At 48.8% G+C, this 22,325-nt stretch overlaps 7 protein-coding genes across 7 annotated transcripts; 4 read left to right on the forward strand and 3 right to left on the reverse strand.

Annotated features, from left to right (window-relative positions):
- Window positions 1-994: 994 nt before the first annotated feature.
- N7515_007187 (putative integral membrane protein Pth11-like) lies at window positions 995-2,441 on the forward strand (the record flags this gene model as incomplete). The annotated part of the gene is made up of 6 exons (XM_056667931.1): window positions 995-1,208; window positions 1,262-1,281; window positions 1,338-1,374; window positions 1,424-1,491; window positions 1,542-1,912; window positions 1,970-2,441. Coding segments are annotated over 6 exons (1,182 nt in total), but the record flags the coding sequence as incomplete, so codon positions are not given.
- Window positions 2,442-2,750: 309 nt separating this feature from the next.
- Window positions 2,751-3,545, reverse strand: N7515_007188 (sulfotransferase family protein; the record flags this gene model as incomplete). The annotated part of the gene is made up of 1 exon (XM_056667932.1): window positions 2,751-3,545. One exon carries the CDS (start codon window positions 3,543-3,545, stop codon window positions 2,751-2,753), a length of 795 nt encoding a protein of 264 aa, XP_056521528.1.
- A 4,604-nt stretch (window positions 3,546-8,149) lies between these two features.
- N7515_007189 (stress-regulated transcription factor RPN4) lies at window positions 8,150-10,239 on the forward strand (the record flags this gene model as incomplete). Its single annotated transcript, XM_056667933.1, has 2 exons — window positions 8,150-10,109; window positions 10,178-10,239. The coding sequence occupies 2 exons, from the start codon at window positions 8,150-8,152 to the stop codon at window positions 10,237-10,239; spliced, it is 2,022 nt and encodes a 673-aa protein (XP_056521529.1).
- Window positions 10,240-12,062: 1,823 nt separating this feature from the next.
- On the reverse strand, window positions 12,063-12,284 carry N7515_007190 (uncharacterized protein; the record flags this gene model as incomplete). Its single annotated transcript, XM_056667934.1, has 1 exon — window positions 12,063-12,284. One exon carries the CDS (start codon window positions 12,282-12,284, stop codon window positions 12,063-12,065), a length of 222 nt encoding a protein of 73 aa, XP_056521530.1.
- A 2,141-nt stretch (window positions 12,285-14,425) lies between these two features.
- N7515_007191 (histone H4) lies at window positions 14,426-14,931 on the reverse strand (the record flags this gene model as incomplete). Its single annotated transcript, XM_056667935.1, has 3 exons — window positions 14,426-14,524; window positions 14,582-14,857; window positions 14,922-14,931. The coding sequence occupies 3 exons, from the start codon at window positions 14,929-14,931 to the stop codon at window positions 14,499-14,501; spliced, it is 312 nt and encodes a 103-aa protein (XP_056521531.1). The 3' UTR covers window positions 14,426-14,498.
- A 707-nt stretch (window positions 14,932-15,638) lies between these two features.
- Window positions 15,639-16,313, forward strand: hhtA (histone H3). The gene is made up of 3 exons (XM_056667936.1): window positions 15,639-15,684; window positions 15,825-15,932; window positions 15,991-16,313. The coding sequence occupies exons 1-3, from the start codon at window positions 15,660-15,662 to the stop codon at window positions 16,266-16,268; spliced, it is 411 nt and encodes a 136-aa protein (XP_056521532.1). The 5' UTR covers window positions 15,639-15,659; the 3' UTR covers window positions 16,269-16,313.
- Window positions 16,314-19,944: 3,631 nt separating this feature from the next.
- On the forward strand, window positions 19,945-21,830 carry N7515_007193 (MFS transporter; the record flags this gene model as incomplete). The annotated part of the gene is made up of 2 exons (XM_056667937.1): window positions 19,945-20,313; window positions 20,376-21,830. 2 exons carry the CDS (start codon window positions 19,945-19,947, stop codon window positions 21,828-21,830), a joined length of 1,824 nt encoding a protein of 607 aa, XP_056521533.1.
- Between the last annotated feature and the right edge of the window lie 495 nt (window positions 21,831-22,325).

The following is a 22,325-nucleotide window of genomic DNA, read 5'->3' on the forward strand; positions in this document are numbered from 1 at the left end:
TGCAGACCTTCTAACTCCCTCGCTCAGGCCCCTACACCGTACAAATTTCAGGATGGACAAAGTTAAGCAGTGGAACTTTGATCGTCTTGGTGGATAGAATAAGGTCTATGGCTTTATGTTCCCCGTGCTGTCAGCTGGATTGAGTTTGATATCTCGGAACAAGGGGCTGTTGATATTAGTTATGTCGTATACTTCCATTGCACATCAGGATACTGAGATCACAAGCTAAGTCGGTAGACCCACGAAAACTGTGGTTTCGTTCTATCATTTGATTTCTTGTCAATTCCTGTCATAGGAAGGTGTTATGAATTCGTTCAACTTGGCAATGTAGTCATTTCCCGAGGAAAGGTCCATTTTTTTCTTCTGAGACGTCGAATGTGTCGACTTAGCGGAATGTCTCGAGCCAATGCGATCCTTGTCTTGAAGTGGGTATGCCTATGGCGTCCTGAAACACAATGCCCCTTTCTACCAGAACAAGGCCTCTATTGATCATCATTGGGACTGGATCTGTCGCCGAGGGTGTGGATATCGACTTGAGGAATCAGAGTGCTGGGAAAACTATTGGATACAATATCCCCCTGTCTGAGCGAATCATCTCGGTGTCTTCGAGAGAATCCTTCAATTCCTGGCACTTCGTATAGACGGCAGGGATTCCACACGAATAGATCAGCGAGGGTCTCGAGTGGGCGGTGGGGATCGTTCTGACAGTCTCGTCTGGTTGGGGGTTTACCTGACAGGGTAAAGAATGGTCAATCCCTACCTTATTGCTTCTGTCAACGGTTGATATACAGTGGATCTCAGAGGTCACTAGAGCCATGCAGAAGGTGCATACCTGATTTCTGCGTTTACACGTCCTTTTGTTCCGAAGACCCCTGGAGCATATTCTTATAACAATAGACCGGGGTACGGCAAACCCTTTTTCTCTCTTGATGTTTCTCGATGATACTTGTAGTTATTCTCATGATCTGTTCTCCGTGAGATGGCCATGTGAAGCGACTGCCTGTGCCATTCGTTGATTTTTTTGACTTTCACTTACTCTCTCATTTCTCGTTCTTCTTCCATTATCCTCATCATGGCCGGTGACAACGGTTCCCAGGGCCCGGTTGTCGTGGGTATCGCTGTGGCATTTGCCATCTTGACTTTCATTGTTTTGAGTCTTCGTCTTTTCGCTCGCATTTATGTCCTGGGTAAAATGGGTCTTGATGATTGTGAGTGAAACTGTCATTCTTTGCCTGTCGAGACTATACTAACTGCTTCTTAGACCTCATTATCTGTGCTTGTGTAAGATCACCATCGCGATCTAATGGCTCCATAAGTTCCATAACTGACCGGAATAGTTATTATCATGGGCATTCATTGCTGTGACAATTCTCGGTATGTTTAGCCTCACTACTCTCAACTAGCACAAACTAACACTCCCCAGCTGTCCATCATGGACTTGGAAAGCACATTGCAGATGCTGATCCGAACCAGCTCATTGACTACTCTTTTGTAAGAATGCATACGCTCAAGCATGACTTCAAATTTCTGACCTTCCCCAGGCCGTCTGGCTGAGCTCAATGTTTTATCTTGCAACGCTCGGATTCGTCAAAACATCCGTCCTATGGTTCTATACTCGCCTCGGAGATCGCTACCTGACTCGCATGTCCTGGATCATGACTGGAGTCATTGCAGCGCAAGCTACTTCCTTTGTTCTCGTGGCTGCATTCCAATGTCAGCCCATCAGCGAAGCCTGGCTTGCCACTGGCAAAGGACAATGCGTCAACATCAACGTGTTCTACCTCTGCAACGCCGCCCTGAACATCGTCACCGATGTCTTGACTTACACCTTGCCCGTCAAGGTAATCTTCAAGCTCCAGATGCCCCAGAAGCAAAAGATCGTCCTGGCCATCATCCTCTGCCTTGGTCTCTTGTAGGTGTCCCTCAAAGCCTTTCATCTGATAACTTGCTAACTGGTTACTCTGTACAGTGCTTGCGTCTCCTCAATCATCCGAATCACCTACATCCCTGCCATGCTTACCTCAAAGGACTTCACCTACGCCATCAGCGGCGCCATGTACTGGTCCGTCATTGAGACCAACATCGGCATCTTCGCCGCCTCCATCCCCTCCTTCAAAGCAATTGCCTCTCGCTTCCTGCCTCGTTTCATCGGCGAATACAGCAGTGGGAAGAAATACGATCCCTGGTCCGGCAGCAACACTGCCAGGCGATATGGATCTGGGTTCGCCAAGGTCACAGAGCCTCACATCACCCTCGCCACTGTCAATGGCAAGGACGAGCCTACTATGGGTACCAATATCGGTGCGGCCAGCAACTCCAGCGAGGAGCGTATCATCCCACAAGGCAAGATCTTCACTCAAACGGAGATCGAGACTACGATCGAGACAAGTGACGACTATAGAGGCTTCAACTCATCATCGCTCGAGCGGGCTCGTCGATGATTTTCTTTATGTTTTGGTCTACGGGTTTTCGGTGTGTAAAATAGTATAATATTCGGTCAATGTGTTTCGGGTTGATTTTGTTTATAAAGAGACATTCAATGGACATTGCTGTCATAAAATTTATGTCTAGATGGCCATGTAGATCGTTCGATCGAATCTATCTGAAGGTATGCAAGTCGCTGAAATCAGAAGTTTGCCAAATACCAGAAAAGCAACAGATCCCCAAAATCTCTAATAACCATCCTCACAACCAAAGAAATCAATCCACCACATGATACTCCCACCCTTTACACAATCCCTCTCGCCATCTCACCTCCACATGCGAAAAGCCGTAACCCCAACACCAACCACAGCAAAGATGCAAGCCCAGCGCTTCAGCCCCCTCCACAAATGATGCTGAATGGACCTCTCAATAGCTTCCGAGTCATTAATCCGAGGAAACGGCACTCCAACCGGCACCTCAACCCCCAAAGCCTCACAAAGCGGCGTCCACCCATCCTTAACATCATAGAAAACCAACCTGTCCTCCGGCACCACCTCCTTAAGCCAAGCAACATGACTCGCATACGTCTCCCTCCCATGCTGGCCCGCAACACCCCCATAAAGCCTCTCCCACAACTCCGCAAGCAGATGCCCATACGGGATAAAATGCCTCAACCCCTCCAGCGGGAGCAGCACTGCGCGCGCAAACCACACGCCCGTCAGACTCTGCACGCGCAGCATGCTCGTCTCCCACAAGACGGGATCGCGGGTCGTGCAGACGACCTTGGCGTCTGGATACAGCTCCATGAGTTCCGGGACGAGCTCGGAGCCTGGGGAGTCGGTTATGGCGACGTAGCCGGCCAATCGGCGGTGCAGGAGGCTGAGCATGGTTTTCCGGCTGCTGGCATCTTGGTTGGGGTTGAGGCGGCTGCGGAGAATGGGCATCCAGTTGGTTATCTCTGTCGTGGGACCGCGCGAGATTTGCGTTCCGCAGTGGTACACGGGTCCATTGAGGAGGATTTCTAGCGCTTGGCTGAAGGAGGTTGTGCCGGTACGTGGGAGGCCTGCTCCGATGACGCGGATTTGGGCGCCGGGTTGTGGTATTGAGGCTTGTTGGCCCATTTTTGGGGGGAATAAGTATATGTGTTGTTGGGTTGGTGAGCGCTGGTTGGTGTTGTCTGGTTGTTTTGGTTTCAGGTTGGCTGGTTATCCTCTTTTTTTGGCGGGGGAATTCTCGTTTGCGTCCTCCCCGGCGCCTGCTACTTTCACTGTTTAGATGCCCCGGCTCATGTGTGTGAGTATTTTTTCGGGTCTCTTTCCGATATGTACAGATATGAATAGATTTGTGTTCGAGGGTGTGTAAATGGGTCAGGTACGGGCCAGATTGGAGGAGCCCAAATTTTGGGGGTTCTCCTCCCCACTTTCGGAGAACCCCCCGTCCCCCGGTTTCTGGTGTGCGGGCTAGCTTTGAATCTATAGACGTATCATATTTCATGTGATAGCCTCTCTATAGACTTATATTACATGTGATAGCTTCTCGTCAAAGAAAATAATGCCCAAGTCTCATCGGACTTCAGTTTTAGTGTGTTTTTCAGCGATTAATGTTTCTGTCCTTTTCTTCTCAAATCTGCTTTCATGATATTCCGTAACTTAACCAATAACTATGACTTCTCGATCGACTTTGTTTACAGGACTCTAATATAGCGCTTATCACAACGACACTAGTTAGGGCTCAAGCTTGACTGCGGGTAGACACTACATGCGTGGAATCTTTCTTTTGTTACCTTTTTAGGATCTGCCTTGCAGCTTGCAGCCTCGTCCTCCAACCGACATCTTGCGTATGGTCCACATCATAACCTTAGCCAACTTTAACCAGTCAAAGTAGGGCTACATGGATGTCGTAAGATCGTTAGTAAGGGAGAAGATTCTCAGTGCAACTTGAGCCTTGGGACTCTGTGTCACCAACTGTCCACGGGTCAGGTTTGAAGCGAAATCGAGACCCTATATCTGCTTGTAGGTGACCGACCGTATGCTCTGCTACCACTTCTATGAGTGCAACCCTGCGACGATAGCCCAGGGACTGTCAAAGAGACTATCACAGGCGATCGGCCAGGAGGCTGATCATGTTGGTTAGACATGGCTGAGCTCCTCCAGGCTTTGAACATCTCATACATTCTGAGGTTGATGGTAGGCCGTTACATCCTCATTTCTAGTACAGTATGAGAGACATGGATCATTCTACTGTGTAGAAATAGGGGTACGTACACGCTTAGGTAGAGAGTTGGATCGTCCCTTGGACTTAATCGTTCTGGGGAAAACGGCATAGGCAACCAAGTAAAACGGCTGCCCTCCCTTGCTGTGATGGGTGGCATAGCCACAACTCTCCTGCCAACAAAGCTCTTGGCCAACTCTTCCGATCATCCGATGTCTATCCTTTGTTTATTGGTGACGGATATCAGCGCTGAGTCAAGATGACCAAGCGTATACGGAACTCCGCGGCAAGTCCAAGGGATTCGAGGCAGATTCCTGACATCCCTTCAGAGGGCTGTGAGTCACAACGAACCAGACTGATAACTTGATTCCTGAATGCCGGTTACCCCAACGGCAACAGGCACAAGCAGAATGATTTCTAATCAGTGACAGTCAATAACTATGCACCGCGAAAAAACTCATCCGCACACATGGCGCCAAAGTCGAGACAAGGAGCATGGTCCTCCGAGAATGTCGGCGGAGCCCGGAGGCCGACATTCCGAGACGAAAATAGAAAGCTTCCAGAAGAATGAAAACAGCCACGCTTAACCAATAAAGAACTAGCCTCATGCATAAGCCACCAAAATATTTTCTGGAACCCACCAGAATACTGAAATACCATTACCTGCAGACAGTGGCTTACCCCAAGTGCTGTTCTGTAACAGGTTAAACCGGCAACTCGAACATCGTAACGGCAGTACCGATAAGTGGCTGTGCAGCCCTAGCTGTTACAGCCAATCATTTGCATTGAAAAAATTTTCGCTCCTGCATTACTTCGCGTGCTAAAAATGATCGTGCATGAACAATCTGGCAGGTCCGTGGCCGAAACCCCCGGTTTAGAGTGCTGACAGATTGCTTGGTCGGGTTCGCATGCCGGTGAAAAAATTTTTCCTAGGCGTGTCCTGGATTTCTTACACAGGGCCCCTGATAGGATTGATTATCAGCTGCCGTATTGAGAAGGAGGTTAGACACCTGTCAGCCAGGATGCTTCGGCAGAGATTTCCATCCATATTACCGTAGAGCGCTTTGATTCTACTTTTGTATACATCGTATGTTGTGCTATGTATTTGGGTGGGCCATTCCTTTAGAAATACTGGACCGGCTGAAGACTATTTGCCACTTCCCCGGACTCTGCGCCTATAGCGGTCATATTGTGGTGCATCCTGACAATCTAAAGTTCGGGGACCACGATCGTCCCGGATCTGTACATGGAGAATGGAGATCTGGAGTTGTATGGGCCAGACTGTTCGGTAGACACGGCAACCCCCGGACCCGTTTCGGCGTGTCCAGACCGAGAAACTCACTTGGCCCCGAGAACATCCCGGGATCGTGCGCTAGTGTTTCCACTTACGCAGTAGACAGTATTGGGCCAATTACGGCTACATTCATGAGATGGATACTCGGGTTCGCCACACCCTGATCAACAATCTGATATCAAATCTACATTGGCTGTATGTTGTATGCACGGTCTAGGATGAACAGCGCTAAGAAAGAAAATTTCAACTGTAAGCCGCAGTACATGGTCTTCCGCGTGCGACGAAGCCCGCGCTAACATTTAGCTACCAATCAATCTGCAGGGATCCAAAACTAAATGAGAATGCCAATCCCAGAATAAATCCCAATGCACTTTGTATTCCCAACAGTTACTCTGAGTCAAAGAAAGAAACATATGATTCACATGTGATCGTATCATCGAATCAGGCAATCAGTAAACTGTGCAACCAGGTGACCAACTCATCGCATGAGATTCTTGTGTTGCCTAATGTCAACCCCAAGTTGGGTATTTCCCGCCGACCTGTTGTAGAACTAGGCATGCAAAGGTAAGCGCTTACATTCGAGCGCAGAAGTGAGACATGGAAAGTATACTCCGTACACTGTTATTTTGCTTCGATCACTTTGCTAAAACATTTCTCTCAACAAGATTACAAGAAATATCCGAACCATTGACTGAGGTGACTCAAAGATCCAGGTCAGCTGGTCATCAAGTTCTCCTACAGACCCACGATCCATGGGTTCGTGTCCAACCGTCTCCAAAGACTGCATTTTGGACCATGAGAATGCAAATATGGTCAGCTGACTATCGCGTCTGTCGACTGCGGCCGAGAGGACCCCACCAATTGGCGCGGAGTGGGGAGACGTCGCGGACCATTTCAAGACACTTGAAAGACAACTACTTCACAGCCCCAATTCCGAGTAAGCGAGGATTGGTAAACAGACAAAGAATCGTGAAGAATGTGGTAGTCTGCAAGTCCATTTTCTCCATACAACGGCAAGAGCGTGATTACCGTTGGGACGGCCGTCCCGAAGCGATGGACACCAGCCACATGGGTCTCCCGACGTGGCTAGTGCAGATCAAGAATGCGAATACGAAAGCATAATGATCTACCTCGGCTGAGCAACGATGACTGGTAGCTATGCGGGTCTCGAATCCACGTTTGTTGTCAGTGGCTTTTTGAGTCACCAGGGATAAAAGATTAGGCTGAAGTTGTCAACTCCCAACGGACCACGATTTACCATGTAAAATGGGTACCAAAAGTCTGGGCATTGAAGGTGTGGCTCAGCCCTAAGGGGATTCTCGGCTCCACCCCCGTTACAATTCCTAATTTTGGCCCTTGTCCAGGTCACCTGAGCATACAAATCGGAGCTAGTGCTGGACTATGCAACAGATTTTCTTTCTCTAGGCGATAGAAATGCTTGGCTGAATATCTGCCAAGTGATGAAATAGAAAAATTCAACATTTAAAAAAATCTCAATTAAATGCTACAATTATTATTATTGACAACCAAAGCCCAATCAACGTACAAAAAATGGTGTGAAATATCTGTGGCTTACGAAGCTCATTTATCCTGTAAGCCACAACTCTTCCATACAACAGGAAAGAGCGAGTGAAAGAGATCCCCCGGATCAGATCAGTGGAACTCGGTACTGGCGTATTGTGATACGAATCCCTAGTCCCAAATTGGTCTAGCCTGGAATCGGGAATTCAAAAATAATTATTACGACAAATACGCTAAATCTGGTCAATACGGTAAATGTCATGTTCGGACACCCCGAGATAGCTAGGTGAGGTCATCCCCAAGTACAGACGGACTCTTTATTAACTCAATCATCCTCCCCGGCATCTTTCAACTTCATTACTCATAACCCAACTTTGACTCTTGAGATCATCATATCAGGTAAGATTCCTTCCTCCGGTCGAGTCACCCTCCAGAACCAAACTCACTCAACTACAGTCAACCTATTAAAGTTCCAACCCTTTTACATACATTTCTATCTGTCAGCCTCCCGACGTTTCCAGACTCTTCGCTACCTCAAGCTTTGAACCAGATTATTGATGCCACCGCTTTCAAAGCACGGCCACAATTGATCAGGAAATCTTAATCGGATCTTGTGCCCTCGGGTGCTATAAAAGCTCGCCTTCCCTCGGTGGCGAACCTTACCCACTTACTCTGACGTCCTCATCCCGTGATACCATTATGCCTATGTACCCACGTAAGGGTCTCATCACCGAACCATACAACCCAGAGAACATCATCATACAAGACGACCAATACCCACCTGATTGCTATACCGAGAACACCTTCTACTGTGCTCAACCTCGTCTGCAATCACCTTTCCAATACCCAAGTGTACAGCTCTCCCCGCCCTCTTCCGCGCCTTCTTCTCCCACTTTCTCCTCCCCGACCTTCTCAACCTCCTACCCGCAGACGTCGGACTCTCAGTCTTTGGGGGCTCCTTCGATGACCCCAGCGTCTTCATACGACCCGTCGTTTGACTACCAGGGTTCCAATTCGCCTTCTCACTACCTTCCTCAATATCCTCAGCAATATTATACGCCGATGTTGGCGCAACAGTCTTTCACCAATAACCAGGGTTGGGACAGCAACCTGCAGTTGCTGAGCCCTGCGCGCATTCCGTACACCGGTGCGCAGAAGAGATCTTCGCCCTCGGCCTCGTCGCGCTCAGTTCCTACGGCCAACAACTACCACCGCCGGTCCGACAGCAGTAACAAGCCGTTGCCCACCCCGGTGCAGACCCCTGTCCAGAATTCATTCTTGGCCACTCCCTTCCAGAACTTCGACCTTGCATCTCAAGACGGTCACAATGCCGAGGCCGAGTCCGCGATGAGGAAGGCTATCATCGACCAGCAGAAGCAGTCACCCTCGCAACAGCTGCAGAATGACTATTCGCTGGCTCCCTCGGTCTCAACAATGAGCCATAACTCGCCGGTGACTCCGCAGAACAGCTTCGACGAACTCGACGATGCAAAACCGCTGACCAATGGTGAGAATCGAACTCTTGATATAGATCGGTGGATGGACCAATACTTACAGCTCGACGCACCTCCAGATTATAACAATGCCAATGGTGCCATGTCGATTGGAGTTCCCAAGCTGAACAGAACCATTTCCGATATATATCAAGACGAGCTATACAACCCCGCTATCATGGCCGCGCCCCAGGTGTCCAAGCCAATGTCACAAAACCAGCTCACCCCGCGCAGTTTCATTGCCGATCGACTGCAGGCTGCCAGTCAGGGCCACATGTCTGCTCGCTCCCAATCGCCTGCCAACAGACGCGACCGTTCGCCTTTCCGTCCCCATTCCCCATTCGCTGGTGACATGGGCAGCGCTGCACTCCAGCAACAGCCTATGGCAACTAGTGTCCCTATGGGACAGAATGGTATGAATGATATGAACGGCATGAGCGGAATGAACATGGGCCAGGCATCGAACACTGGAGATATCAAGACCATGTCCCCCAAGGATGCGGTTTTGGATTTCCAGGATGGAGATGATGCCATGCCTCCTCTCTTCCCACCTGGTCAGGGTGATTTCAACCTGGGTGATGCACTTGGCTTGCGACGCGACAGTGGCCCAATGCGACCGATGGAAGCATTGCCTCAATACACAGCTCCCACCATGTCGCAGCCTCAGTTCGCATTCTCTCAACCCCAGCTCCCTCACTCTCAGAGCAACCTCCTCCAGCAGAGCACCGAATTCCCCTCGTTACCGGGCGTAGAGTCCAACGAGCCTACGCCGCAAAGCCAGATCAACATGCCAGTTACAGAGGGTATCTCCCGCCCGGCTAACACATCTTCCGATGCGGGCACCTACACTTGCACCTACCACAATTGCTCTCAACGCTTCGACACGCCGTCTAGACTCCAGCGACACAAGCGCGAGGCACACCGGCAAACAACCCCGGGCGGCCATCTCGTCAGCCGCGACACCTCGCTACGCAATTCCCAGGCTGGCCCGCACAAGTGCGAACGAATCAACCCTTCTACTGGCAAGGCATGCAACTCTATCTTCTCCCGACCTTACGATCTTACGCGGCATGAGCACACCATCCACACCGCTGGGAAGCAGAAGGTGCGCTGTCACATCTGCAACGAGGACAAGACCTTCAGCCGAAACGATGCTCTGACAAGGCGTAAGTTTACCCTTTGGATCTACCCCTACTTCCTTACTCTGATCATACGCTAATTACATTCATTACAGACATGCGAGTGGTTCATCCTGAAATCGACTGGCCCGGCAAGCAGCGCAGAAGGAGAGACTGAGTACGCCTTCTACGTCATGGTCCACCGGATCGGCATGCCGAACGTCATGAGTGGGTCCAAAGTTGGACCCACCCAAAATCTGGGGTTTCGTCATGATGACGATTCAGCTCCCCATCCTCTCATGAACGCTCCTTTGTATCAGTATTCGGATTCCGATTTCATTTTTCATGTGTACGATTTTACGTTGATGATGTCTTTTTTTGCATGCGGACTATCCCTTTAGCATTGGCTGGTGTGTTTTTGGTTTTTATTGTTATTACTGCGTCGATAAGAGACCAACGGTTTCGGTGTTGTACATTTATTGTACATCGTGTTGCTGCATTGTTATGACCCCCAGTACAGCGACCCTTCTTGTACCATAGTACATTCCAACAAAATATTGTACATTAGCTTTGGATATGACTTGAATCAAATTGAAAATAACGAGATTCAACCCACTACAACGATAAGATATTACCCGAAACGAACGTTGTTAGCTTCAGGATCTATGAATGCTTGCGTGTGTTTACCCACTTGGTCAAGCCACAACAGTTGATCTATGTTTGAATCCGTGCTGTAACTACGCAGTATGTTTCAAGTAGACTGGTTGGGATAAAACAGAAATACCAATGCAAAAAAAGGTATCCATCACGGAACACAGTAAGATATTCGAAACACGGAATGCCCCGACCCATGCCATCGAGTGTACACAATATACGCAGTATGCAGTACAAAGAAGAAAAGACCTGATAATTCCAAATCGCAGATCCCCATTTACGCAGTACTGAGTACACACTAGGTAAAAGCAGAAATCCCATAGTTCCTGCTCTTATTAGCCTATGATCCCATCATTGCGTAGTCACACCCAACCAATCTTGGAAACAATCCCGACCCATGTATTCCAGCCAGATAAGCAATTACCCAGTGCCCTGGTAGTCGGTACGGGGTTGTTTGGATGCGATCTGGATTGTTTACGTAGTTCCTATGTAAACCGGGGTAGACGTGTCGCCGGGGATAACGTCAACAGGACTGGGGAACTGGAGCTTGCTTTGTCTGGGTATATGCCTTGTTCAAGGTTGAGTTTCTTCTGTAGTGTCAGCCTGTTTTTTTCGTTCTTTATCTTGACCTGTCACGCATCCCTGGTCACATCCCATTACTCTTTATCGGCGTGATTATCGTCGTCATTGAACCTTGGAACCTGTCTTCTGAGCTTCTTTTGTAGCTCCAGGTTTAGATGCTGTTTTTACTGTACTCCCCGGTATTCTTCCATCGATACTTGTATATGATACACCTGCAACAGGGGGTTATCAAGGTGCAAGCCACCATGTAATTGGCGTACCCTGTATATGTTTTACATCCCCTACATCTTTGTACTTCGTATATACTTGGACCTTGGTGAATGGTGATACCGTGATAGACACTGAGTGTGGGTCATGGGCCATGGTTAGATATCACCAGTGGGTCCTCGTCACACCCGTTACCAGTGGAGTGCGCGGAGCTCGGAAGGTGGGTATGTGGGTACTTGTGGCTTGAGAGTCGAGACGAACTCAGCTGTCATTCGTGGTTTTCATGGGGAACTTGCGATGATCGCGAAGGTAGTCGATGATTAATCATTAATGTGGACATTGTATAATCGGTAATGGGGATTGTTCGTCGCTTTTCCTTAGATGGTTGGTTCTGGTTGGTTTATCGGACTTACGGTCTGCTCTTTGATGCTTCCTTTGGTGAACATGATCTGCGGCGATGGGCATCGTGTCACCGTGTGTGTGTGTACGCATGCCCCTTGCATGGTGTCTACCTACACAGTACATAGGAACCTCGGGATCACGTTTAAACTTGGGCTTTTACACAGTAGTGTTGTGGTATTGCCGGAATTGGGGTCGATTCATGCGGAGTTTGCGACGGCAGCGACGGCAGCGACGGCAGCGACGGCAGCGACGGTAGCGACGGTAGCTCGGCGTCGGTCGGTAATCGCTCTCCATGGCAGACACTCCGGTCTTGAGATACTGCTCATGCTGGGCGCTGGTGTGGCTCTCTGGATGCCTCGGATGATAACAACCTGCCATCTAGATCATGCTGGGTCGAAACCCCATATTCGCCGATTTAAACCCGGCGATATGAGTAGGAGACCACGGACTCAGGTCAATTGAACCATAGTCAGAGGGACGGCGTGGTCGATTGGTACAAGCAGTTTATTGTCTGCTATGGCCCATGGGGTACCAGGGATATTGTTAGAGATCCTTCGGCTCTTTGGTATGAGTTGCGCGATAGCATTCGCGCTAACACCACGTGACCCACAACCCACACAAAACACCAGCACCCTAGAATTCTCCTTCCTTTCTCCAACGAACCCTAATGTAAGGATTCCAGCTCAATTCGTTCTGTTGGCTAGATAAGATATGTACAAGAAGGGTTCGTTAGAGAAAGGAAGGATAATTACCAAGTGTTCTACGAAGTGAAGTGGATTGGTTACGCAGAGGCGACAAAGGAACCAGCACGCGCCTTACAAGATACAGAAGCCCTTGACCTTTGGGAACAAGAGACGAACGCGCTGGGACGCCAGGATGGGACACTCCCCGACGACTACCGGTCACCGCCGGCACCGCGATCGCGCGGATGAGAGCAGATTACGAAGAACAGACGAACTCTTTCGACGACGACGCCTGAAGCGGTAGAGGAGGGGGTATTGTTAGAGATCCTTCGGCTCTTTGGTATGAGTTGCGCGAACCCTAGAATTCTCCTTCCTTTCTCCAACGAACCCTTCTTGTACGTATCTTATCTAGCCAACAGAACGAATTGAGCTGGAATCCTTACAGATATTGATGTAGCTAAGGTTTCTCGGAATAGAGCTGGGTTATGGTCCATGGGTCACGGTGTCCCTGTCGGTTAACTCGGCTCCTTCTAACCACCCTTCTCTCCGTATTGTTTTGCGCTTCTGGTATGGATCTTTGTATGGGAGAGTCCAGCGGTAGCGCAGGAGGTGAAGCTGCAGTCATAAATTCTGTGACTCTTCTTTCTCCCCCTCTACTCCCTCGTACTGCTCCGTCTTCGTGCTCACCTTGTTCTCGCCATTCCTGGGTGAGAGTCGCTGGGGGTAGATCGGAAAGTTGTGCGTACAACAGATCGATGGAGTATAGTTTTTACTTTTGAATAACGGGTATCCAATCTCCTCGCTACTAATGTCATGCTATTTTATTGTTTGGTCTCCAGTTCAAAGAAGATGGTAGATCTGTACTCCGTAATTAGAACTGTCGGGTCAGCACGTGATCATAAGGCCAAGGCGAATCGAGACGCTAGGCCGTTTTAGGAAGTTCAACTGGGCTTGGCACTACGAACTGACATTGCGAACTACAACGCCATCTGGGTGCAATATGTGTTCATTCCATGGTGTTTCTTTGATTTTCTATTGTGTAGTCAGTCTCTAGTAACCAGTTAGTCTTGTCTTGTCGAGTATCAGGGCATTTCAACATGTTTATCGGGTGTCATCAGGTTCTGTGAGGTTTCAATATATATTCGTAGCACTACTACATAGTACAACTCCACTACTTCCAACACCACACCAACTAAAACAAATACATGATGGAATCCGAGGACGGTAAAACCACGACCCAAGATGATCAATCAATTTATATAGTGGTATACTTTAGAATTACCGAATATGCGCACTTGTATGGGTGAAAGTTACCTCAATGCGAAGGACTACATGAAACTAGTACATGAACGCCAATGGACCATGCAGCATAAGAAAGAGAAGATATCGAAATGGTCATATTAACCCAAGCAACTTGTGTGAAATCAATGCCACGCGTAAGTAGTCGTTGATACACATCGAAAATCCAAACAGAACTCTACAACTAAAACAACGCGTTGAACAACTCAAGGGTACGGTACAATGAAAGCGGAAGGACACAAGGCAAGCCCGGAATCGATTGTCAAGTACGATGCTCAAGTGACCCAAACAAACACGCGCCAAGCAGAAACCAGACTACAACCAAATACGACTACTCAATGAAGACCATATTAATTTAAGTTTTGATTGTATTCGTATCGGATCGCACTTGAGTGCTTGATCCCACCATATCCATGGTGCCAGCCGTGATGTAGAATGGCCGCTATGATACAAAAAAGCTTCAGAAGCGAACACTATGGATGCGCAATAGTGGTAATCGAGTGTTATGAAAAGCAAACCCAGAGACCCATGACAAGTGTGAAAAAATCAGAGAACACCCCAACGTCCCGTCGTACCGTGAACCAGCCCGGAAAAGAAAAGCACAAAAAATTTAGCCACCGAAACCGTAGAGGGTACCTGGAAGACACATGTTAGAGACGCGTTGCATGGTGGAGAGACGCGTGGAAAACTTACGGCCCTGGCGCTTGAGAGCGTAGACAACGTCAAGAGAAGTGACAGTCTTGCGCTTGGCGTGCTCAGTGTAGGTAACAGCGTCACGGATGACACCCTCGAGGAAGGTCTTGAGGACACCACGGGTCTCCTCGTAGATCATAGCGGAGATACGCTTGACACCACCACGACGAGCGAGACGGCGAATAGCGGGCTTAGTGATACCCTGGATGTTGTCACGCAAAATCTTGCGGTGGCGCTTGGCACCACCTTTGCCGAGACCCTTTCCACCCTTGCCGCCTAATGAAGACGCGTTAGAACGCGTTCTTTATGAGATGATTGATATGCGGGATGAGGAACTTACGGCCAGACATATTGAATGTGTGTATTAAAAGAGAAAAGAAGTTTGTGGTTGGTTGGTGAACTTCGTAGTCGGAGAAGTCGTCGATGGAGTTGGATAGAAACGGAGGGAGAAGAGGAGAGGAAGTGGACAACAGATATTTGTATGACACGGGAACCAGCGAACATTGGGAAATCACGCGCTAGGAATGATATCCGCCAATGAACGTTCAGGATCACAGACCAGCCTTGATCTACCGGGCCACCCCAGAGTCGGGACGCCAAGACTATCGACTTTCACATCTGATTTCCCTTCAATTGACCACTAACAACGTAAATCAATTATTTTAGATATGTAATTAAGCATTCCAAGCCATACTGAATGCCTTAGAATGCTCTGATAATTCTCCAAAGGGTGATGGGTGGCAGGATCAAGAATTCAAGGGTTCGGCATTCTACACTCTCTGATCCTGATCTCTCATTGGTCGATCCCTCGCTTAGTGGCAGTACCAGGAGATTGATTCAGTTGGACCAATCAGAAGCCACCGCAAATCGGTCTCTGGAATACGCGTTGCAGCCAAGTGGTCTACGCACTGATACCAGACTATGTCTGCCTCCCTTTAATTCGTAGTCCCGGGATCAAGCCTGCCCCTCCCGTCTCCTACAAATACTCTTCCCCCGCCCGTCTTCCACTTCTCTTCTTCATCTATCCACCGCCAACCAACTTTCTTCAACAACAACTTTTTCATCAAGTCTATCAAAGATGGCTCGTACCAAGCAGACTGCCCGTAAGTAATCATCAATATACCTTTTTCTTTTCCATTTTCTTCCCCTCTCGTCGACACCTGAATTATCAGGTGTCCGCCGCCACGGAGAAAATGACGCGTGTGACGCGTGATCAAGAACATCATACTAACAATTTCAATAGGTAAGTCCACTGGTGGCAAGGCTCCCCGTAAGCAGCTCGCTTCCAAGGCTGCCCGCAAGGCCGCCCCCTCTACCGGAGGTGTCAAGAAGCCTCACCGCTACAAGCCCGGTAAGTCCCATGTGATGTTGCATGACAATATCGAATATCTTCTAACATATCATATCAGGTACTGTCGCTCTGCGTGAGATCCGTCGCTACCAGAAGTCCACTGAGCTTCTGATCCGCAAGCTTCCCTTCCAGCGTCTCGTCCGTGAGATCGCTCAGGATTTCAAGTCCGATCTCCGCTTCCAGTCCTCTGCCATCGGTGCTCTCCAGGAGTCCGTTGAGGCTTACCTCGTCTCTCTCTTCGAGGACACCAACCTGTGCGCCATCCACGCCAAGCGTGTCACCATCCAGTCCAAGGATATCCAGCTGGCCCGCCGTCTCCGTGGCGAGCGCTCGTAATTTTCTTTTTTCAACGAGCTGGTTTTCTGAAAGGCGATAACGGGGTTTCTTTTTCTTTTTATCATGACAATCGGCGATACATGATGGGTTTGCTTTACAAATATCAAATGGGTTTTCGGCACTGGGTTGCTTCGCAATTTTGCTTTTTTTCGATGCTACTGCTCACCATCGATTGATGGATCAGTCATGGGCATGTACATTATGGGCTCCCTTAACATGATGCCTTAGCGCGCATCATCTCATGACAAGACTCAAATGAAAGTCTTCTATGATTCAAATACCTTCACTACAATTACTTCACTACAGTAAACTTGTAATGGTTCGACGCTTGGTTGCTTTGAGGCTATTCCTTTTGTTCTGATCAATATGCCTTCTTTAAAACACCAATGCCTAGGTATGGCAAACACCATTCCAAACGCTCAAGTAGCCCAGGCAAAGAGGTTATTCCAAGGTTTCCCAAGAAGCGTGTTGTCATGGCTGGCCATCGCCCTAAACACTGCAGGCATTACTCCTGCTCCCCATACACGCCAGCGATCACGTCAACACCCAATAATAATCTCTGGTAGAAACATGAAGACATTCAGTCTATGTGGCAGAGGAATCGCAGACTAAATTACCTAGGCTCATAACATTTCTCAACCGGGTCAGAACAGTGATTCCCAGCGCAACCAGGTCACCTCATACATTCATCAGTAGTTAATATGCGCTCTTATTAAATCATACTCTAAACAACTCCAGCTCAAAATCTATACGCACTAAAGTGTCTACATCTCGCCATCTGACCACTTGAAAAAATCAGCAACAAGAACGTGAGTCGTGAACACGCGGTCGGACTGGGGACCCGCGAACTTGATCGCCACTCAGCACGCAGCCCTAACCCAACTGGGAACTCCCCATGACTTCCTTCACCTTGACCAAACCGTAATCAACAAAGCAACGCGCTCGACCTTTGAAGCAGGGTCTAGAATATAATGAAACTGGCGCACCCCGGATTTGGGCTTATCATCCAGTTCATGTATATTATCCCCGTGTTGTAACTAAAGTCCTAGAGAAAACCCTGTATATTGCCACCCAGCTACCCAACTACAAGCCGCACTAGACTACTATCGACCATATATTGAACACGTCATGAAGGATGACTCCTTAAATGCCAAGGTAGTCCTTTGTATACCAGAATGACTCATTTCTGAACAGATACCCTGGCACGAAGTCCGGTATCCAACCAGACGAATGGGAAGATGGTGTAGGGTGTCAGATGATCTGGCCGGGAACTATCAGCACAAAGGATCCTACGAGCATACCTGCTAATCCTGGTATCTATCCATGGATGCTGGCACTAGCCGCACTATGGAGGCCTTTCGAGACTAGTTTCAACGGAGTTAGTGACCAGCAACCGGAGATTGGTTTAACAATACCATGTAGACTTGACAGTGATATTTACGGTGTATGTTTTCTGGTCAGATGATGCTGTGTTTGATGTAATCCATACCAGAACCGGAGGTTCTTTGTACATCATACGTTGTCCGCCTAACATAGTAGGTACTCGTCGGGTTAGATCAGACGATGCAGACCTGGTGGGGAGATCGTGTTCGCCTCGGAAATAAGGTGTCAATCGCAGCTGCCATGCGGATTCAAGTGGAGATCGAGTGACTTGCACTCGCGTTCTATTTCTTTGATCTTGGTACCAACATGATCGGAAATTCCTCAAAATTAAACATGTAAATAGCTGAAGTTTAGGGGCATAGATTCATATACATGAACACGTACGCACTATATCTGGTAGCAAGATCAAGACAATATCTTCCTGTGATGGATGTATTCATGTTAGTGGGTCGGTATGACAAGAATAGCTGCGCCAGTGGCCTAAGGCAAATGCAAGAACCAAGCCTGGGGCCATGCCATCGAAAGGAAATTTTCCGCTTAAGAATTAATGCGGATGGATTTTTTCCTTCGGTTTCTTTTCGATTGTGATTTCGAATCTATTGCGCCACCCGCCTGTGTGCATAACTTTTTCCATTAGGCGAACCGGAGGGGTGTCGCCGGGTCTCGGGGATTTGGGCTTCTGAAGTATCCGATCCTGAGCACGATATATTTGGACTGAAGCCTGGCGCCCTCCAGAGCGGCCTTGATTATTGATCTGATCTCGGGAGTCTGTGCATGATGTGATGTCAGTATTTCATATCATCTCTTCTTTTCATTGGGCCGACTCCAATGTAGCTAGTATACCTTACCTTGCTACCTACTGTGTATACTGTATGGTGTACGTATGCAGAGCGCCCTCTTTGCCACGAGTAGGTAGTTATCCATTGTGTTCTAATATTCTCTACCAATTCAACTGGAACTACATATATATATCTCTATATAGGAGTGGCACCACACGATTATTAGGGAATTCGCTGGTAGCTCGATCAATGGTTCCGTCCCAATATATATTCAAGCCAAGATAGTTGATGCCAGCTTGGTTCTGTCTGCTGGGCCGTCACCATGGAATAGAAGATCGCGTATCCGATAAAATATTGGCTTCGGAGTTCTCCGCCCATGGAAGCTTGACTTGTGGAACTCTGAAGAAGTAGTACTGTATGCACTTCCAGTAGTTGTGCATGCCATGCATTCACACCGGAGCAGGTGGGTGCGCCGATAGTTAGAGATTGATAATCATGAAACAGTTTGTAATCAGTATAAAGATGATCTGGAAGCATAAGCCTAATAATGTACGTGCATAGGAAATTATTTCTGAAACTCCACGAGATATGGAGAAAGTCCAGATCTATCCTCAGCCCGTAGCGCGTGGAGCTTCGGCAAGGTACCGATGCCGAACGTCCACACATGGCCGGTCCCGAGATGTATGCACGGCCCCGCCGAAGCCCTGCCTCATTTTTCTTCTCATTAATTTCCTTTCATTTCACATACAATAGGCGATAGTTGGACTGTGTACCAAAACCGATCTACAAAGTAGAAACAAATCGAATGTGATCGAAAAGACAATCAAGAAACCAGTGAGGTAGGCTCAGCGCAATAGTGAGGTCACAATGCATAAGTTCGATCGGTGCCGTTATACCCGGAGGGAGCTTGGCATAACCTACATAAATCACGTGGCGGAAAACGTGGTTTCCTCGTTTTCATCTCCATGGCCCAGGGGCTAAGGGGGCTATCTACTTCCCCTGAATTCATAAAACACATGTCCTTTGTACTATGTACATAATTGTTAGCGTATATAGGTTGTATCATAGAAGATACAAGACACATCTCTCTTGAATAATCAAACAAGCATGGAAAACACAAAAGCCCGGAATTTAGAAGTTGCGCCGGAGATAAGAGTTCTGCATCCGGTCTCCACTTATGCCAAGTTTGCACAGCTTCCGTTTCCTTCGGACTTTTCCAATCTGCATAGTATTAATGAATCGCTGTGCACGCTAAAAATTCTTGAAACGGGACTGTGGGCCGAAATGGACCATTTATATAATCGAAGGCTATGCCCAAGTGCTTGGTTTGGCTTCTGATTCTCAACTCTCCAGATTTAAGATTTTTCCCCTCATCCCCCCGCAAACGGAGCTTCCAGGAACACATACTCCTGAGCTATCTACACAGTACTACGCCTATAATCAAGTGACATTCACGTAAACCTGGACACTATCGAACCCCTATAATCGCAATCCCAGGACAAAATCTGCCCACCATGGCAGTCGACATGGAACCCCGGAGCTCGGACAAGATTGAGCCCTCTGCTCCCACGAAGATCCCATACTGGCGCTTAGTCTTCGATCAGGGCGTTGTCACCCAAACCATCATCGATCACCCATACTCCGGCTCAGGAACGGACGAGGACCCCTTCGCAGTCACATGGATTCCTGAGGACCCTCGCAATCCCATGAATTTCAGCGAAAGGAAGAAGTGGACTTTTACCATGCTGGTGGCCATTGCGACTTTGGCCGTTTCCTTGGTGTCGTCGGCCTATACCGGCGGTATCAAAGAGATCATGATGGATTTCAACATCGGACAGGAAGTCGCTACGCTGGGTGTCTCGCTTTTCGTTCTCGGTTTCGCAGTAAGTTTGTTTCTCGAGCTCGACTTGTTTGGCCTGCATTCTAACGGCATTTGCTTTAATAGATTGGACCATTGCTCTGGGCTCCACTGAGTGAGCTGTTCGGTCGCCAAATCCTGTTCGTTGTCACCTATGCCGCTCTCACAGCCTTCAACGCTGGTGTCGCCGGTTCTAAAAACGCCCAGTCCCTCATCATTTGTCGATTCTTTGCTGGTGCATGGGGCTCTTCGCCCTTGACCAATGCCGGTGGTGTCATTGCGGATATGTTCCCGGCTAAGCAACGAGGTGTCGCCATGAGTCTATTTGCTGCTGCACCATTCCTTGGCCCTGTTATCGGTCCAATCGCCGGTGGATTCATCGGCATGAGTGATGGCGGCTGGCAATGGGTTATGGGTTTCCTTGCTACGTTCTCCGGTGCAGTCTGGATCTTCGGCTCACTGCTAATTCCCGAGACCTATGCGCCTGTGCTTCTCCGTCGCCGCGCGGCAAAACTCTCGAAGCTGACGGGTAAGGTCTACCGGAGTCAGCTTGAAATCGAGCAAGGCAAGGTTTCCCTGAAGGAGTCTTTCAAGATTTCGCTCTCTCGTCCTTGGATTCTCCTATTCCGGGAGCCCATTGTGTTCTTGCTGTCTCTTTATATGGCTATTGTTTACGGCACCTTGTACATGATGTTCGCCGCGTTCCCGATCGTCTACCAGCAATACCGTGGCTGGAACCAGGGTGTCAGCGGTCTTGCCTTCCTCGGCATCATGATCGGCATGTTAATTGCCGTCGGCTATTCCCTCTGGGACAACAAGCGCTATATCGCGGTATCCGATAAATACGATGGTTTCGCTCCTCCCGAGGCACGTCTTCCACCCTGCCTCGTCGCATCCGTCGCAATCCCCATCGGCCTGTTCTGGTTCGCATGGACCAACTATACCTCGATCCACTTCATGGTCAGCATCGCAGCCGGCGTTCCCTTCGGCTTCGGAATGGTCTTAGTCTTCCTCAGCATCATGAACTACCTCATCGACGCCTACACCATCTTCGCAGCCTCCGTGCTAGCCGCTAATTCCGTCATCCGTTCCCTCTTCGGCGCCGCCTTCCCCCTTTTCACCACCTACATGTACCAAGACCTCGGTATCCACTGGGCGTCGTCAATTCCAGCTTTCCTGGCGCTCGCCTGCGTGCCGTTCCCATTCCTATTCTACAAGTACGGACCCGCGATTCGCACCCGCTGCAAGTTCGCCGCCCAGTCCGACGCTTTCATGCGCAAGATCCAGGAGCAGGCCACATTCCCGGCTGAAGACGAGAAAGTGGAATATGACCGCACAGAAGCTCCCGCACCTGAAGTGGGCTCGGTCTCTAGCGAGTCAGACGAGGGTGTCGATAACCATCTCTCTCCGCAGCGCATTCGCAGCCATACACGCTCTGTTGCTTCCGCCCGCACCGGTCACTCGTTGACTCGCTCGGTTACCTACGAGGGAAATCCTTACGATATTGACCGAGTCAATACTCGGGAGTCTTTCAAGGCATAGACGGCTGCTGAGCAGTTTGTCTTTGCGACTCCTATCATATCATATCCGGGCTTTGCATCTACGTACATTCATGCATGCCTGTGACGATTAATCTTAGTTTACGTTCACCCTCTCCGCCTTCCCCCCTTCACCTCCCAAAAGTTACCATGTTTGCATATACCTATTTCTGTTGCATTGATACCCGTTCATATCATGCTGAGGGCAACCTCTTCCGACTAATGTTTAAATGGGATGGATGCATTATAGAGCTGGAGTTTGGATTTTACTGAAAGTGTCAGTTCTCTGACGTGAATACAACGAGCCTTCCATTTGATCACTTCTAGTAGTATAGAATAAAGCGTTGTATACTGTGGAAACAAACCCGAAGTGTAGAAGATGGACGGAGTACCCGACAGCGGCTTTCACCCGCTTTTCGGCTGATTCTTATCGCCACAACTCCGAGGCTCTAATCTTTTTGTTTCTACTAGTCACACTCATTTGAGTCATTTCATTTCC

The sequence above is a fragment of the Penicillium bovifimosum genome, assembly GCF_028826915.1.
Source record: "Penicillium bovifimosum strain IBT 22155 chromosome Unknown utg000005l_segment0_segment0, whole genome shotgun sequence".
NCBI lineage: Eukaryota > Fungi > Ascomycota > Eurotiomycetes > Eurotiales > Aspergillaceae > Penicillium > Penicillium bovifimosum.

Excerpts from the sequence above, each read along its gene's own strand:
- hhtA (XM_056667936.1), top strand. The coding sequence starts at position 15,660 with ATGGCTCGTACCAAGCAGACTGCCC. Across the intron at positions 15,685-15,824 it reads TCGTACCAAGCAGACTGCCC|GTAAGTCCACTGGTGGCAAG; the intron begins GTAAGTAATCAT and ends CAATTTCAATAG. Across the intron at positions 15,933-15,990 it reads GCCTCACCGCTACAAGCCCG|GTACTGTCGCTCTGCGTGAG; the intron begins GTAAGTCCCATG and ends ATATCATATCAG.